Source organism: Neophocaena asiaeorientalis, unplaced genomic scaffold (genome assembly GCF_003031525.2).
Source record: "Neophocaena asiaeorientalis asiaeorientalis breed wild unplaced genomic scaffold, Neophocaena_asiaeorientalis_V1.1 scaffold134, whole genome shotgun sequence".
NCBI lineage: Eukaryota > Metazoa > Chordata > Mammalia > Artiodactyla > Phocoenidae > Neophocaena > Neophocaena asiaeorientalis.
The window spans coordinates 5,122,284-5,141,756 of NW_020185339.1; the positions used below are offsets into that span (position 1 = coordinate 5,122,284).

Consider the following 19,473-nt stretch of genomic DNA (forward strand, 5'->3'; position numbering starts at 1 on the left):
ACCTAGCAGTTACCCAACTACACATGGTTATGACTGCAAGCCACAGAAATAATGTCCTGCTAGACCCAACTTCTCAGAGCTAAACCTCACAAATGCCTGTAGCATCTCTGATGCTGCTGAACAACAAGAGAGATGGATGATGGAAGAGGCGTGAGAGTGTCAAGAGGCACAAACTGTGATTAACAAATTGTGGGTGAAATATCTATCTGTGACCATGGGGACTCCTTTCTAGGACTTTGGGAGGAGACAGAACAAATAAGGGACCCTGAAGTTACTGGCTTCATGGTAGAGTTGGTTCTGGAACTCTGATGAAGGGTGTTAAGGTGAATGGGGAGGAAGACCAGGAGAGCACTGGATAGAGGTGATGAGGAGGTGGCTGGCATAGGAGTCTGGAAAGAAGTGTGGGAGAGAGGATGCAGAGAACTAGATGATGATAGATGGCTATCGAACCAAAGGAAGCGGAAAGGTCAAAGGCGTCTGAAGTCAGACTTCAAGATACTAAGTAGAATTCTGGGGGTAAACTGTTCTCGTGCCTAAAAATTTCTCTGCACATTAAATACTCTTTTGTTTTAGGTTTAAATACATTGCATTTACTATCATTACTGATGTTCAAATGATCACATCTTTGGCCAGTGGAAGCCTCTTCAAGGTGACTCTTAAGCCTGTTGACATGACTCCCTTAGTCTTTGATAGTTTCCTTGCTTTCTGGTATGATGAGATGTTCTAGGCTTGTCTTGTATACCTTCCTTTGCCACACCTGGAATCTACCATTTCTCCAATAAGCTCCAGCTTCTTCTAGTGAGAAACTGTATTTTCACACCATTTCTGGTTCTGGGATGGTCGTGGCTACTAGGTCAGTCTTTGTTTCTAGGCCTTTTTACTGGACAGAGCCAGGAAAAGGTGGATGTGTATAGATACATACATAGGTGTATGCATGTATTTTGCATCTTAGGCACAGTAAATACTCTACATTTTTGAAAGAAACTGCTTATTGCTTTAAACTTGCTCTGTTAATGCCATTAGGCAATGAAAGCAGCAAGTTTTTAAATGGGGTCTTAGTGACATGAAAGAAGTCGTGCAGATTCCCCAGGCAATATATTTATAAAGAGAAGTAAATGTAGGCACCAGGAGAATTTGGTTGACAAATGAGTGGTTCAGTAAGTGGAACCTTAGCTTTAGCATATTTCAGCTGTTATACTTTATAATATAAAATCACCATGCTGCATGAGGGTGACCTTTTGAAGTTTGCAATATTTTTATTAGAGAAAGCACTGAATAACCAGTAATGTTGGATCTAATTCCATAGCCACGAACAATGACAGCTATAGTCTATTTTTGACCCTGTGCCATATCAAGAAAATTCCTCACACTTTAATTAGTTACTAGAAGATCAAGAATATAACTGATTTAATCACACAGAGAAGAAAATAAAAACAATTGTGTTCTGCTGTGGAAATGACAAGTCCTTCATTTGACTTTGCTTTTGAGCAAGTATAATGGACTTGAGGACATGGGGAGGGGGAAGGGGAAGCTGGGATGAAGTGAGTGGCATGGACATATAGGCACTACCAAATGTAAAATAGATAGCTAGTGGGAAGCAGCCACATGGCACAGGGAGATCAGCTCGGTGCTTTGTGACCACCTAGAGGGGTGGGATAGGGAGGGTGGGAGGGAGACGCAAGAGGGAGGAGATGTGGGGACGTATGTATATGTATAGCTGATTCACTTTGTTATACAGCAAAAACTAACACACCAATGTGAAGCAATTATACTCCAATAAAGGCGTTAAAAAAAAAAGAATATACTTTACTCACTTAAAAAAAAGAAAAGAATACACTTTACTCACTTTTTTTAAAAACTAAAATTGGGCTTTACAGAACTTTAAATCCCCAAATTTCCCCATCCCCAACACAAGCTGTAGAGAATAAATGCATTCCCATGAGGATTCACCCTCAGATTTTATTGTTCACATATATTTGAAATGCTGCATGTTCACACAAAACAGTATTGCTAAAAACTATCTTAGGCTATATACTTACCTAATATTTGTCTTTTATTATATAAATTAAGTATTAACCTAATGAGTCTCAGATAAAACAGTATTTTTCATATCATAAATGAATTTTGACCAAAAAACAAAACCAGAAAACGGAACAAAATTATAATTGGTCATAGGTGTTGCCTTTCAAAAGAGAAGCAGTTTTTCAGCTTTCAGAGCTATAGGATTGCCAATTGATACCTGGGCTGTGAAGTGGGAAAATAGGTCTCATCTTCTTTGCTAATTCTAATAAACTGAGAGTGGCTTCCTGGGTCTCTGTGTTGGGATGAATTCTGAAACTGCTTCCAGGTTCCATGGGAAAGAGAACTGTGACCAATTAAGGAGTGGGGCATCGTGGCACGTGTGCTGTGCATTTGGTATCCACGATGAAACAGCATCAAAAAACACAGTAAACATCAGACTCACCGGACAAGCCACCTACATCCATCTTCTTCAGGTTCTTTGCCTCAAGAATGACAACAGTCAGTTTGCCAGCAGTAGGTACGTAGCGAAGGGAGAAGCAGATATCACCCAATTTCTCTTGCTATGAAAACCAAAAAGAAAGTATACGTAATTTTTCAAATAAAGGTGAATGTGGTTTGTACATAAACACTGTAAACTCCTCAGGGAGGGGGATTATGACAATTAGAATTTGAAAACTCTTAACATTCACTGGCATTTACCCAGTGGTCTTTCATTCACTAAGGTATCATCAAGAGTGACTGTAACTCATTTCAGTTTTTAAGTAGCTCATCTATACTTTAACATTCATCAAAATATATCCATAATTCAATGGTTCAGGAGATGGGACCAAGATGACTTTTTTAGAGACTGTTTTCTGAATAGTACTGCAAAACTCTTGGCAAAAATTCATAACTTGATTAAATAGCTTTGAAAAGAGCCTAACACTTTTTTGGTAGGCTCAACCTACCTACTTTTTTTGTCTTTTGACATTTCAAATAGGATTATGTGTAATACTTAGACTTTTGGGGGAAAAAGACTTGGCTTTCGTGTTCCATTTAAATTCTACTTATTGATGAGAAATTGTAAATTCCTAATAGCAGAAAGGCAAAAAGGCAAAAACGTATATAAGTTTTTGCACTTTTAGTTTTACTCATTTCAAGTGAGGTCTTTCTTTTTCCTTATCCTAAAATTTATAAAAATCTAAGCGGTGGGTCAAAAAAGTGAAATACACAGTAACACAAAGTTTCTCATATACCCTCACGTTATTTCACTGGTATCATATTTTAGTTTCAAGAACATTCACCAATCCTATATTTGAGCATCTCTGAATAACTGAAGAGTTTAAAATGTTGACGCTATATAGAACTTTTACCTTTTTCAGAAAAGAGGCCTATGGGTTCTCCCACCTTAAGTGTTTTACTCTTTAGGATAACTAAGAACTTTGGTAATTGAACATGAGGAAGATTTTTGCATTCATTTTTGCATGAGAGAGGGGGCAAGGGTGTGCAGTTTGTTGTATTCTCAGATGCTGGAGGTGCTAGACTGCTCACTGACATATGGGATTAAGTATATGTATGGCAAATCAGGGTTTATTTCTTTGCATCTTTTCCCTGCCCATCCCCCCTCCAATAGTAATTCCGAAGAAGGTAATGGTTGTGCCAGACTTTTGCTGATAGATTTCTAACATAGGAGTGAGGTACAGAAGGCCATATCCTCAGGTCTTCTCCTGTTGTACTCCTAATATGGCTGTTTTGGGCCTTCTCTGTATCTTGACGTATGTTAAATTGGCTAAATTAACTGCCTAGATGTAATCCAACAAATTAAGAAAATGCAATTCCTTTTTTGGGGGGTACTCATTAAATCCATCTTTCAAAAAGGAAAGGGTATCTACCTGTTCTATAATTTATCGATAGGTGAGAAGTAATATATTCACTGTCTGTGTGTGTGTGCGCGTGTGCGTGCACGTGAGAGAGAGAGAGAGAGAGGGGAAGAGAGAAATGGTACTTTCTGCTTATGCAATGCTTTTGAAAATATCACCACATGTGTGTATAGCCATGGTTCTTTCATTTCTTGAGTTCCCATAGCACCTTACCCACATATCTCTTACGTTACTAAGGGGACTTTTTTTGGTCTTACTGTGCATGTCTTAATTTCCCCACATGACTAAAAACTCCTTGAAGACAAGGTCCTTCCCTGAATGATCACTTTCCACATATTTTCAAAAAGTAAATATATGGAAATTGGAGCTAATTCCCCCATTTTGAATTATCTAGGTCATACCTCTCTTCCACTAGTGTAGATAATAGTTACTTGTAATGTGCCTACTCACCCCTAGGAATTAATGTACACATCAGGAGAGTCTAGCGGACTAGATTACATTTCATAGTCTCTGAAAATACAGAACGGGCCTCGATAGCACAGAAATTAATACAAAGGACGGACAAATTCATCTGAACCTTAGGAGACAAGAGCAAGGTAAATGAACAAAACTGCTGTTCAGAAATGCTCATCAGAAGGGTTCTTTTTGCAGGAGTCTGTTTGCCACAGTAACCTTCCTGGGGAACTGCTGGAGAACCAGGCCATTCTAAGCATCCTAATCACCTGTTCTCTCTTAAATGACACCGTTCTTCGCGGCCCAGAATCTAATTCCACACTTTATAGGCATCTCAGGTGTTCTAAACAAAGAGTTGTCATAACTTCTAGTATACTTTGATTCTTCAATCTTAGGATATCTAGGGAATCTTTAAGATTTTACATATTTAGTTTCAGAAGAAAGCAGTTGCAGTTTGAAAAACCATACCTCAAGTAGAAGAAATATGTCAAGTTACCTCTAATTTTAAAGCTATGGGATGGAGGAAGAATGAGTGACCGGATTTCAAAGTGGATATTTTGGGAGAAAGGGAAATAGAGAAAAGTACTTATCTTAGCACCTTTTACAGATCTCCATTTAATTCATTAACTTAGGAACTTGAACATGTAAGATTTCATTTGCTCATAAAATCATCATAATTGGTATGCCAAAGTAAGCATGTATTTTTATGTTAATCAACTGAAGTTGCTTTTCAGTGCTTTAAAATTTTTAAACTCGGTTTACATAAGGTTACCTGATGTGTCAGCATGGAGCTAATGCTCAAAGGCTTTTGACTTGATCCCAAGTTTTCTTTTTTTTTTTTTTTTGCGGTACGCGGGCCTCTCACTGTTGTGGCCTCTCCCGTAGCGGAGCACAGGCTCCGGACGCACAGGCTCAGTGGCCATGGCTCACGGGCCCAGATGCTCCGCGTCGTGTGGGATCTTCCCGGACTGGGGCACGAACCCGTGTCCCCTGCAACGGCAGGCGGACTCTCAACCACTGCGCCACCAGGGAAGCCCCTGAGTGTTCTTTAGTGTCAGACTGTCATCTGGAATCGTAGAAACTAATATTCCTAACTGACAGCCCACTAGGATATTCTCCTTTCACTTTTAGACTGTCTTAGTAAATGGATGTTCATCAGCAAACCCTCCCCTCAACTGTTTGCCTTTTCAACACTCTTACCTGTCAGGGTCGCTAACTCATCTGTTTCCAGTGGCCACCTTACCTTTTGTTTTCCTCTAGTCATTCAGCCTACAAGTCTTGACATTTCTTTTTTTGGGTAATGTATCTTCAACTGTATTTTTTCTTTCACTTTTTTCTACCACCATCATCAGCATGACCTCTACCCTCACCACCTCCACTTCCAATATGACCTGCATCTCTACCATTTTCTGCCGTTACTATCATCACCTTACACCATGGCCTCCACCACTACCTCTATCCCCTTCAGCTCCATTTCCACGCTGTGAGACTATGCCCTAAATACTTCTGTCATCTCTTTTTTTTTTTTTTTTTTTAAATATGGAACGCTTCACGAATTTGCGTGTCATCCTTGAGCAGGGGCCATGCTAATCTTCTCTGTATCGTTCCAATTTTAGTATATGTGCTGCCAAAGTGAGCACTGTCATCTCTTTTGAAATAGTCTGAGCAAAGATTTCTTTAAGTCATAGTCTCACCAAAGTCCAATGTAGACCACATACTAATGCCAAGCTAATCTTTCAACGGTCCAAACCCATCTTCCTGGCTTTCAAGAAGCTCTATACTTTGCCCTAACTATCCAAATCTTTTTCTTCAACTTCACTACCTACTCAATCTTCAGAATATATTTTGAATTTGACCGTATCTCCCCATTTATAGGGCCATCATTCCAGTCCAAGAAGGGTGACCAACCACCCTCATTTGCTCAAGACTCTACTGGTTTAAGCCTCACAAGTCCTGTATACTGGGAGACTTCGATCCCAGGCAAACCATGGCTATTGGTAACCTTAAGTCTAAATCATCACATAATTCCTGACCTAGACTTCTCTAATAGCCTCCTGATAGCCACTCTGTTTCAACTCTTGCTCCTTTCTAGACTCTTCCTCACATAGAAGGCAGACTGATCCTTTTAAAGTGGAAATCTGGTCATGAGACAATCCTACTCAAAGCCCTTCAATGTATTCCCATTTCACTTAGAATAATCTGTATTCCTTACACTTAAAGGCCTTATAGATGGGGGTCTCACCCCTCCATCTCCTACCATTATACTCCCGATCTTACTTCCTCTCCTCCAAACCCGTTAGGTACACTTCGACCTCAGACTCTGCCTGTGCTCTTCCTTCTGCCTGCAATATTCTTCCCCCAGATACTATCATGGATTGTTCTATTAGTTTGCTCAGCTTTCTGCTTTACATGTCACCTCTTTAGAGACCTTTTATATGGCCATGCTATCTGAAGAGGTTCCATCCACTCCTAAACAGTCACACTACCTACCCCCATGCCCTGCTTTTTTTTCCATCCTAGCACATATTGCTTGAAGTTCTATTTTGTTGAGGTTTTCCCCACCAGAGATGGAACGCTTCACGAATTTGCGTGTCATCCTTGAGCAGGGGCCATGCTAATCTTCTCTGTATCGTTCCAATTTTAGTATATGTGCTGCCAAAGTGAGCACTGTCATCTCTTTTGAAATAGTCTGAGCAAAGATTTCTTTAAGTCATAGTCTCACCAAAGTCCAATGTAGACCACATACTAATGCCAAGCTAATCTTTCAACGGTCCAAACCCATCTTCCTGGCTTTCAAGAAGCTCTATACTTTGCCCTAACTATCCAAATCTTTTTCTTCAACTTCACTACCTACTCAATCTTCAGAATATATTTTGAATTTGACCGTATCTCCCCATTTATAGGGCCATCATTCCAGTCCAAGAAGGGTGACCAACCACCCTCATTTGCTCAAGACTCTACTGGTTTAAGCCTCACAAGTCCTGTATACTGGGAGACTTCGATCCCAGGCAAACCATGGCTATTGGTAACCTTAAGTCTAAATCATCACATAATTCCTGACCTAGACTTCTCTAATAGCCTCCTGATAGCCACTCTGTTTCAACTCTTGCTCCTTTCTAGACTCTTCCTCACATAGAAGGCAGACTGATCCTTTTAAAGTGGAAATCTGGTCATGAGACAATCCTACTCAAAGCCCTTCAATGTATTCCCATTTCACTTAGAATAATCTGTATTCCTTACACTTAAAGGCCTTATAGATGGGGGTCTCACCCCTCCATCTCCTACCATTATACTCCCGATCTTACTTCCTCTCCTCCAAACCCGTTAGGTACACTTCGACCTCAGACTCTGCCTGTGCTCTTCCTTCTGCCTGCAATATTCTTCCCCCAGATACTATCATGGATTGTTCTATTAGTTTGCTCAGCTTTCTGCTTTACATGTCACCTCTTTAGAGACCTTTTATATGGCCATGCTATCTGAAGAGGTTCCATCCACTCCTAAACAGTCACACTACCTACCCCCATGCCCTGCTTTTTTTTCCATCCTAGCACATATTGCTTGAAGTTCTATTTTGTTGAGGTTTTCCCCACCAGAGTATGAGATCCACAAGAGATGGCTGGCACAGAGCAGAGCCATATATGCCTATTGATGGAATAAATGCAGATTCCCTACTATCAATTATAGTCAATGTCCTCAGTATCCACAGGTTGGGTTCTCTATGGAAGCAAACTGATTTGCAAATGGGAGATTGGGATGTGTCCTTTGAATCAACACCTGTGGGAGAGTGCAGAAAGCAGGATGGCTCAGGTGGAGAAGTTGGGCTATGATGCAGTCACACCAAAGGCCTCAGTCGATCCTATGGGAAGTTCTGGAGCTAAAATAGCTCTTCAGAGATGTTCTAAATTCTGAAGAGATGAGTTTTATGCTCCTGAATCCACCGGTCTTTGGATGTGGCCTTTCCCCACATCTTGGACCAGGGCCTCCTCAGCTGTGAGGGAGATTCTAAGAAGGAGCAACTCAGTTGTTACGAGTGTCAGCCATCAACACTCTTGGCCAGTGGAATAAATGCCTTCATCATGAAGATGGTGCAAGACTGTGTGTGTGTGGAGGGGTCACCACAGCAATGACTACGTCTCTGAGCTATCTTCCTTCCCATCACCAGATTTTTGCTTAGTCAGGAAATTCATCTACAATGTCTGTCTGTAGTTCCTTATTATGCCTAATTAAATTACCCCTAGCCATTAAGCCCTAGTCCAAGTTCCATATCTTTAAGTATCTCCACAGTGCACAAGGATTTCTACTAGTAATTAATTGCTTTATAGCCAGTAGTATGGTGCCCAGAGATATTTCCCCCATTCATATTTGTGAGTTCCCCTCACCCTAATCTCCAGAAGAGGGATTGTACTTGATACTACCTAATAAGGCACATGATAGGGGCTTAGAAATGACGGTTGATTGCATTGAAAAGAGAGCCTCACCAGTCTTGTTTTGTAAACAGCATGGACACTAGTACTCGATATATCAACAGTGTTTCTAGTTAATCAACAAGTCAACTAACGAATATATTCAGAGGTCTTTCTTTGTTCCTAGTTCTGTGGACATGGCTCAGTTAGTCCTTTCATGAAACTGGAAACGAAAACATTCCTGGAAGTGCGGTTTTTATATGATAATTTCAAGACCCTATGGGGTTGCAGCCGACAGATGAGTGCTTTTGCTGGTATGATTAGCTCATGAAGGGACCTTACTACTATTAGAAATCTCAGCTTTATGTATAATTTATTTTCGTCAATTGCCTTGATCACTAGGTGGAAACTGCTAGTTAGTGTTAGAAAGTTCCAACTGTGAGATTCAGAGAAATTAACCTGCTCTTTTAGAATATGGAGCTGACAATCAGAAAGCACCTTTGTTCTGAGCAGCTTGATAATTCTGATATTTTTTTAAAAGCATCCACTGAATAGAGTAGACATGAATTAATGATTTAATATAGACAACTACAGTAATACCTTTCCTTTTTGAAAAGCATTATAGATACTAGAACAGAGGTCATCTCCATTGGGTAAATAAAAAGCTTGATTAAAATGAATATATGCTGGTTTTTGTAGCACCATCCATCATTTTATGTGTAAAGAGAGGTGTTCACTTTAATGATCTTTGCAAATGGGGCTAAGTTCACACACTTGTTGGAAATGCTATACTTTTGAATGAGTTTGAAAAAGGTACCTGAATTGACTTAATGCTGTGACATTTTAAAAGGACATATTCTATTTATGTTAATCTTTAGATTTTTCTATGTGCTAAACTGGAGATATTCTCTCTGAATAGAAGGTTTTTTTCTGAGGTTGGGCATCTATTTAGAGGTGACAGACAAATGGCAGTCCAATCTCTCAAAATGAAAATCTAGACTATTTGCGTATTCTCCACTTGTAAAAATACAAAGATATTATTCATTTATAGGAAAGGTCAATGTCAGGTTTTTAATTTTAATAACAGATAGGGTGGCTTTAAACATATCCTTTGTGTGGTAGTATCTTTCAAATTCTTTTTATTCCCATAACTACTCTCCTACCCCTGAAGTATCTGCAAATCGGTATTTACATCTAATGGTCCAGATGGTCACAGTGTGAAATGTTGCTGTGGATGTACCCAGGCTAAAAAGACTGAATCTGGCCTAGCGTGCAAATGGACAGTGAATGGTTCAGGTGAATGAGACTATGTTATTTCTTTTAATACTTATTTTTGTGAGGTTACCATGTAATTGATGAACTTCATATGCATTCAACTATTCATTTCTTATTAAGCAATGATTAAGTTCCATCATAAACTCTTCCAGGGTCTAGTCTAGGCTCCATAGACACCTAGAGGAATACGATGACTTTAAACAAGTTCAGAATGTAGTAGAAAGACAAATCTAAACAGAACAACAATATCACGTGTTAACTGCACTGAACAGGTGGCACAAATACTCTGGGGGCAAAGAGGAGAAGGTTGAAACTTGCCAGGGTCTAGTGATAGAATTAAGGAAGGAAGACTTTATTTGGAGATTTATACCCCCAATAATCAAGGATAAATTTTTCCAGCCACCCCAAATAAACATCCTTTGTAAAACAAATGTGCTTGCCATGCAAATGTAGCTTTAGGACAAGTCTTCCAGCTTTCCCCTTTCAGCTAGAGCTAGTATATATGGGGGGTTGGTGACATGTAAGTGTGCTTGAAGAGAAAATACCTGAGCTGAGATGGGAAGATTCCACAGGAAGAGTCAATGTGAACCCCTTGAAGGACAGGGCAAGAATGTTCCAGGCACAGGGATGCACGGGCAAAGTCTCTAAGCGCTTAAACAAGTTACTCTTCTATAAGTATAAAATGTATGTAATTTAATTAAGGACAGATTTCTATTTATGATTTATATCTTCAAAATTTTTTCACTATATCTTTAACTTCTACTTTGATGAAGAGATACACTTGTAGTCCTATTAGAAATAAGAATTAACAACAGAAAAGTGGATATTCTGAAGTGCTCTAAAAATGATGAAAATAGAAAATCAAAATGCCTATAAAAATACAGTGCAGTACAGAGTGATGGAGAGAGCACTGGACTGAGACACGGGCATTAACTATTTGTTCATCAAACATTTATTGGGCTTCTCCTATGGGCCACCACTGTCCTAGATACTAGGACACAATAAAGCATACAAAACCAAGGAACAAAATAAACATGGTAAAATACAAGGCAAAGTAAAGTAATTAGAAGAGTGCTTGGCACATAAAACGTACTATGTGAGCACTTGCTATTATAACAAAAATCCTATTTCAACCACCTTCTTCCCCATACATAGTGCCATATATAGGGAAGAGGGTGGTCGAAATAGGCACTATCTAGAGAAGCCAAACTTCTTGAATGAATTGTCTACAATCACTGTCCCTATTTGTTCATGTTCTACTGATTTCTCCATTACTTTATTGAATTGAAATGGTTTCTGCCAAGTTTTCAAATGACATCCATCTTGATAAGTCATAAATATTTTTCAGGTTTCATTAACCTGAACTCTCAGCAGGATGTGTTGACTTCTCTCTCTTCCCTGGATTCTGTAATTCTGGGGGCTTTCTTGATTTATCTGCTCTCTGGCCACTGATTCTAGTCCAAGCCCATTTCTTTTCTTCTTAAACTGATATTGTCCCAGTCTATGGCTTTAGTTACAATCCGGAAGTGATTCCCAAGATTGTTTCTTCAGTTCAGATCTTTTATCTGGACTCCAGACTTATATATCCACTGCTTACTTGTCATTTCCACATTAGTACGTTAAATAAAGATCTTAGACTCAAATGCCAAAAACTGAATTGCATTACATTTCTCACAAGCCTGGTTCACTCTATTTCAGTATTGGTAACCGCCTCCAAACAGTTGCTAAAGCCAGAAAACTGGGCATTATCACTGACCATTGACTTCTTTAGAGATCTGATTTTACCTATTAGAAATCTCTCAAGTGGGTTCACTTGTTTCCATCTTTTTCCAATAAATCTCTAATATTTCAGTATTAGAGTGTTTACCCCCTAATCCAATCATCTGTCACCTGGGATATTCTAATAGTCTCTAAATTGTCCTCCTCCAATTTACTCCTGGAATATAGTGGGTAGAGTCGGCCTCTTAAATAACAAATCTACTTAAGATCCTCAAGTAGGTCTTCTGTCTCTCTTGGGATAAAGATCCGCAACTTTACCACCAGTTAAAATATTCTTCAAGGTCTTGTTCCTGCTTACTCCTCAGCCTCTTCATATCGGCCTTCTTCATATCGTGAAATAAGTCATGCTAACCGTACTCTTAGCACCACCATATGAACAGTTCCTTTTGCTTGACACATTCTGTCCTTTCGTTATTCTCCCTTTTATGTAAACTTCACTCCTCTTTCAGACCTTACCTCAACATTTATTTAGAGAAGCCTTACCTGACTCCCAGACTAAATAAAGCCTTTCTTAAATATTCTTTAGTGGTTCCTTATACTCTTCTTTAGAAGTTCTGACTGTAGTTACCATCACTATAATCATGCCCAGTAATTGTAATGATATACAGCAATCGGATATTGATTTGTGTGATTATTGGCTTGCATCTCACTTACATGAACTTGACCATCCTTATACAGTACCCTTTTAATCTGTATGCATAGTTCTGGCATATAGGACATGATTAGCACATATTCATTGAGACAAAGAATGCATACATATTTGAGTGCTCAACTCTGACAGAGACTGCTAGTTGTTCGTCAAAATCCATTCTCTTCTTCCCGGACACATAGCTAGACTACATTTCTCAGCCCTCCTTGCAGTTGGATGAGGTCTTGTGATTGCATTCTAGCCAATGGACCGTGAACATTGGCTAGAAGTGAAGTGTGCCCTTCTAGACTCAATCCCCCGTAACTACTTTGTATGATCTTTCATCTCTCCTATGACTGTGACAGTGACCTCTGTGACCTTCGAAGCCACGTGCTGTAGATGGCAGAGGTTCAATTTGCCAGGATCCCCAAATGGCACAGTAAAAGAACCCTACCTGCCAGTGTGGAACCACTTTGTACTACGGAGTGAGCAAGAAATAAATTTCTTTTGCTGAACCATTACATGTTTGGGCCAACTTCTTACTGTAGCCTAGCCTTACATAATTAATAGAAATAAATGAATGAATTCTAAACAGTGTTTTCAAAAGTATGATTAGTGATCCATTTCACTTTCTGTGGTTAGTAGAAAACGAGCAATGCTTATACTTCATTAATTCAGTTTGCCAAATGCTTATTTTGTGTTTTCAATATGTCAGTCATGGTGCAAGGTACTAGGAAGAATGGATGATGAAAACTTGTCCTTGACCTTAAGAAACTTATTCTGTGTTGAGGGGGACAAGCATAAAAACAAAAGTTCAACATAAAATGATTAGTGCCATTTTAGAAATATATATTTGGAAGGACCAGTATAGAGAAAGTAGAGGAATTTGTTGTAGTTAATTTCAAATGAGAATTTCGAGTGGCGGATAGGGGAATGCGACCAGAATGTAGAATGGAAAGTGAGTCCTGGCAATGTCCTTGTCAAAAGATTCTTCATTCTGTAGTGTGCTTTGGGGCCTGAAATTCCACCATCCATTCCCTTCCCCTAAAGCTTTAGATCTCTAGGAGCCCTTTAAAATAATATGAAACACTGTTTTGCCCCCTAGAGGATGACATGGCAATCCATCATGGTATTAAATTTTAGATGACAGTTCTTTGGGTTATGGAAGATTTATCTAAGTGAGTGGAGACGGGCAAAAACACCAAAGATGGTGAGTATGTCTCCATAGCTAGGGATGCTGCCTTAGTTAGTCAGAGAACCTAAGTAGGAATGCAGGTGAATGACCCAATTGTATGAGGACATGTGAAGCGAAGGGAAATAATGCAGAACGTTTGTGGAAAGTATCTAAAGAGACCAAGTTGCTTTGTCCCTTTAACATTCTCTCTCTGTTAACTACATGTCCCTGATTTTCTAGGTCAGACCCAATTTTAAATATTCTATTTTCTTGTCTTCATGTGACTTTTGGGGCCTCTTCCAAATAGTTAAATTTGGATTATGGGAACCAGCGTTATCTTCTTTTAAACCGGAAGTGTGGCTACTAAGTAATTTTGAAATATGAGCAACCTATTTCTACATAAAAATGCAAATTTGACCTAGGCAATTATAAAGGAAGCCATTGTAAATAAATAATATGCCAGAAGATGGGCCATTGGTGCTGGAGCAGTCATGAAAAACAATGCCAGGTAATCCTTGGAAGGCATAGTTGGGCACTTTCAACTCTGAGATGTGTCATTTTTACTGGCAGAGATAAGCATTTGAATGATTTATACATAGTCTTTCTGGTAGAGCAGCATTAAATGTTTAGTAATCATACTCAACAACTGCAAAGACTTAGTATCCTGACCTCTGTCGCTCCATAGCTACGTTTACTGGCGCATCCTAACTAACGTGAAAGGTACCATGGGGGAATAGGGTCTTGACAGAGAGGACTCAGAAGCCAAGTTGCTGTTTTATCCAAAGAACACTTTCCCTTTTTAGTTCTGGGGTGGTGACCAAGAAATCCAGAAGGAATGGTAATACCACACAAGTAGGAGACACCATTGCCCCAGGAAGGTTTTCCTTCTTCTCAGGGAGGTCTGGGTGAAAGGGAAGGTAAATGCTCCGTAGACTTGAGTTCTGCCACCAACCACCTCAGGGGGGCACTGCAAGCAAGTTCTTCCTGCACCATTAAAATAGATGAATCGTGCCTGCTCTTTCTTTCCGTGAGGATTACATAAGACCCACCTGTGAGCCAAGAGGAGCTTACAATCATGGAGAAGAGAACCAAAAAGAAGGCAACAAAAAGAGCACGCTATGCACTAGGCTAGTCACACAGAAGCTGGCAAGGGGAGAAAAGCCACTTAAGCAAGGTGAGGGAGGTCATAGGGGCCAAGTCCAGCTTTTCCACTTCCGGCTTCAGCTTGCCAAGGGGGCTGCCCATAGCAAATGGGAGCCTTGAAAAAAGAGAAGATGGGGGGGGAAAAAAGCCAATAAATTGAGGTTGGAGAGGCAAGGCAGTGGAGAAAAAATAGAGAAAGGAATAGAGGAGAGAAAAGAAACTTGAAAAACAGAGTAAGGAGTCAGGGGAAAAGCCAGTCTGTTTATCTTCCAATAAAGTGCAAGTACTTGACAATGAAGGGGGAACTGAACATTCCTGAAGGGATTGGTCTGGGGGTTCTTGATACCCATCAGTAGGGGAAGAATGCCACGGGAGTGGGGGATGGATTTTTGGAAAGGGATGGATTATGGGTTAGATGTGTGAATGTGTAGCAGGGGAAGAAGAAGACCAGCTTTTTGACTGTTCTGGTTCTCATAATCTATATGAGCAAGAAGAACTAAGAGAGCAGAAGTAGGAGGATTCAGGTTAAACACAACTGCCCTTTTGACAGACTCTTGGAAAGGGTGGTCTCACTTGAACAGATTTTTGAAAATACAAAGGACAACCTATGAAGATGACACCAGAGCAGAGGATGAAGCCCATGGACATACAAAGGAAAATGATAAAAGTATTATATAAAGAAATAGCAAAGGAGATGCACACTTATACAACAGAAATGTTACTACATGAAAGCAAATTCATTTTGGATTGCAGGCAACAGAACAAGAACTATTGCACGTTGTTGATTGCACGATGTTCTTTTGCGCTTTCATATCTTTGGACATCTGCTTCCTTTAACTGGTATAACCTCCCTCCCTTTGTTTTACTACTGGATTCCTCTTAATTCTCAGCTGTCATCTCTACTGAGTCATCCCCTGGCCATTCTCATGAATGGCTTTTCTTCCCTATTTTTGTTTCAATGACACCTTTTTAAACTCTCAGTATAGCTTATAATATTATACACAAGATGCCTGTTCCCTATTTGCCTCTTTCATTAAACAAGGCTTATATTTTCATCACTTTTGCCTAACAAAGTGTCTGCCATATGGCTAAAAGTTGATATAAAGTTACAGGTCAAGAGCCATTGTGTCTTACTGTAGAAAAGGGATAGGACAGAGGACATGCCAATTTTTAGTTTTTGTGCCATTGTAAGAAAAATTTGGAATCAGTTGGCCAAGACTCTGATGGGGAAGAAATGAAAAGCTATGCTATATGCACTAGTGATGTAAAAACAAAAAACAAAAAACTGTCGAGCACATAGCTGACAATAAAGTTTCTTTAGAGTTAAGATATCATTTGGGTTTCTTATTAAAGGCAAAGAGAATATGGACATGGAATCTTGGGGATCAAGCTTTCTGAGAGAGTAGACATGCCAAGGACAATGTATAAATATCATTAGTGGAAAAACTAGACAGGACAAAAACATAAAAGAGCCAAAGAGAAAACAGTTACTGTTTGGGAATAGGTTTTAAAAATGATACGCGAGTAACACTGGGAATTTGGCTAGTTTGGTTGGAGAGAAACTCTAACTAGATTTATATATAATAATTCAACTACATTTTCTAGTAAAGAACTGGTAAGAATAAAATGAAATCAAAGAAAAGAGCTTTGAAATACTAAACCTGTACATGAGATGTATTAATATCATTTTCTTACTAGGTTAATATCAGTAGAATAACCATTTTTAAATAGTTTCCACTACTTCATTATTTATTAGACATTGAGTAGCTGGCTCTTGTAAAGATGCAAAAGAATCCTCATTACTTGATGATATAACAGCTGAGGTGGAATATTTGAATTTCTGAATAGGTACAAATCCCAATTATGACTATGGCCATTTCCAGGGGCGTTGCAACCCTCCATAGATGGAATACGAGGAGACCTGTAAGGATTATTGAGATAAAGAGAAAAGTACAGTCCATCTTCTGTACCACAAGTATGTTGCATCTACTTGATAGTTTCAGTGTCACTGTGAAAATAGTAATATAATCAGATTGTGGATAATGGAAACAAAATCTTTCTCATGAACAGCCGAGTTAATTCAGCTTTCAGATAAAGATGAAAATATATGGAGTTGCAAATTATATGCATATAGATTAGGCATTTGAATTTATATCTTCATCTTCGCTATGTAACTGACTTGAAACAATGTGAAGAAATTTGCTTAGCTTGAGTTACCCCCTTCACAAAATAGATCACCAATCTCAAAGGTGATAAGTGAACACCTCTAACAACATCTACATTAATCTCAGTTTCTTAGTGGAACGATCCCATCTACACATTACTACTTTATCAGAGTTTGGCTTTTCTCTCTCCAGTGGTGATCTTCTGTTCTCATTTATTTTTCCTTAAAGGTTATGCAAATAATTAGTGTATTTCTCATGTAGGCCTTAAATGCACTGCCTGTTGTGGCAGACTTACAGAGGAAGTCAAGATCATCTCTAAGTATATTTGGAATTCAATTTGCCAACATTTCACAAATTGTTCATTTTGCAGAAACAATTTCATTTCCATCTGGTTTGCCTAGGGGAAAGTTCACTGGTGCTCATCGTTAAGAAAATCAGATCATTAGGGAATTCAGTGGTCCCTTGCATGGAAATGGGGATGTCACTACATCACACAGTGCAAAAATAGTTTATCTGCAAATGGGTGTGATGTGAATTTGCTTGGAAGCTATGTCTTCAGACAAAGAAAGCACATAGGTATATCTTATTTGCTTCATTTTGCATGTATTCAGACTGACAGCTGGAGTGACCTGCTGAGATGTCAGGGTTTTGTTTTTATTGTTATGTAAAGGACATCACAGACTAAAAGAATTTTTAAGAATGTGTGTTATGCAACTGTAACTCAAGGCATTTTAAACTGTCATAATTTTCCTCTTTTATTTGTAATGGCATTCTGGTTTTCAACTTTGAACATCATACTTTTAATGAAGGAAACTTAGCTTCTAGAAAATGTGACTGAGAAAACGGACCCATAAATTTCTGGCCAATTTCATCAGGTGACTTTTTATCATTTTATTAGGATTTAGTTTTTATCTACGGTTTTCATCTCGGATTTTATTATGTGATATCCTGTTAATGGAGATCAATATAAAATTTTAAAAAATTTATTTATAAATTTATTTATTTATTTTTGGCTGCATTGGGTCTTTGTTGCTGCGTGCAGGCTTTCTCTAGCTGCTGAGAGAGGGGGCTACTCTTCGTTGTGGTGCGTGGGCTTCTCATTGTGGTGGCTTCTCTTGTTGCGGAGCACGGGCTGTAGGCGTGCAGGCTTCAGTAGTTGTGGCACGCAGGCTTAGGTGCCCCACGGCATGTGGGATCTTCCCAGATCAGGACTCGAACCCATGTCCCCTGCATTGGCAGGCAGATTCTTAACCACTGTGCCACAAGGGATGTCCCAGTATAAAAATTTAAAAAGAGAACTTTTTCACATTTGAAATCCCATAAAAGCATGTTTGCCAACACTGTACCTTAAAGTAGTTTGCAGATTTCCATGAACTCTTTCTTAGAAAAGTAGTAACCATTATTGTTCAATAAATTCTGCAAAGGGACAAATTAAGAGCCTGAGGTAATCCTTATTTCCATTCCTTTCATGCATATTTTTGGCAAATAAATAAAAATGACATAAATTTAAAAAAAATCACCATATATACTTCAGATGACCCCCCCAAAATCTTTTGACTCGGAGAAAGAATATGTGAAATCTAAGGGACATCATTTTGAATTTGAAGCTAAAAAGAATATGTATAAAATTGTTATGTAGGGCTTCCCTGGTGGCGCAGTGGTTGAGAGTCCACCTGCCGATGCAGGGGACACGGGTTTGTGCCCCGGTCTGAGAAGATCCCACACGCCACGGAGCGGCTTGGCCCATGAGCAATGGCCACTGGGCCTGCGTGTCCGGAGCCTGTGCTCCACAACGGGAGAGGCCACAACAGTGAGAGGCCCGTACCGCAAAAAAAAAAACCAACAAACAAAACCCAAAAAACTGTTATCTGAAAAAAGCCTTTAGGCAGTCAGAGTCCTTGAAATATTTGAAAAGATTTGTCTGAAGATAATGAATCATAGATACATATGACTACTTTTTGAAGATAGAGGAGTCTTATAGGTTTAAGCTTATGGGAAAAAACACAAAAAATGTAAAGAACGTATTGTACTATAAAGGGTTACTTTCAAACTTATCCAGAGTGAATTAAAGGCAGAGACGTGAGCCAATGATGTCCCTTGTAGGTGACAATGGTACAGGGTCAGGTGGGAAATCTTTCTGAAAGACGTTGTTTCTAGTATAAATTAAGAATACTCATTTGTGTGTGAGGGTAAAACTGAACAGCTTACAGAGGTAACCAGAGACAATTTTTCATGGGGTCATTGAGAAAGAGTTTCCTATGGTTCCAAATAAGGTACATCAAGAAAGGAAAATGGACTGGAGGTTAAGCTTTTATTCCTAAAAGGTATGAGGTTCTGAAAACTGATTTTTAGAGACAGTTAGTACCACAGTTAATACTGTAGTAAGGCTGCCGAGTCCAAATCTTGACCTGTCACTTACTTAGCTGTGATCTGGGGACATTCTTAACCTTTGTGGGACTCTGTATCCTTATCAGTAGAATGGGAATGATAATAAACTAAAGGACTGTTGTGAGGATTAAAGAGTTAATATACACGTGCTGTGCATACAGAAGCTGGCACACAGGAAGTGCTC

General features: G+C 39.2%; 1 protein-coding gene and 2 non-coding genes across 4 annotated transcripts in view; all 3 read right to left on the minus strand.

The window, feature by feature from the left end:
* Positions 1 to 19,473, minus strand: part of SYT1 (synaptotagmin 1) — a 534,924-nt gene that overhangs the window by 83,927 nt on the left and 431,524 nt on the right. For both annotated transcript variants that reach the window (XM_024736769.1, XM_024736770.1), the window contains one exon: positions 2,465 to 2,582. In XM_024736769.1, coding sequence (XP_024592537.1) covers positions 2,465 to 2,582 — 118 coding nt within the window. The remainder of the gene's footprint in view (positions 1 to 2,464; positions 2,583 to 19,473) is intronic.
* Positions 5,868 to 5,974, minus strand: LOC112394453 (U6 spliceosomal RNA). The gene has a single exon (XR_003002144.1). It is a non-coding gene; the product is annotated as a U6 spliceosomal RNA (small nuclear RNA).
* On the minus strand, positions 6,896 to 7,002 carry LOC112394432 (U6 spliceosomal RNA). Its single transcript, XR_003002125.1, has one exon. It is a non-coding gene; the product is annotated as a U6 spliceosomal RNA (small nuclear RNA).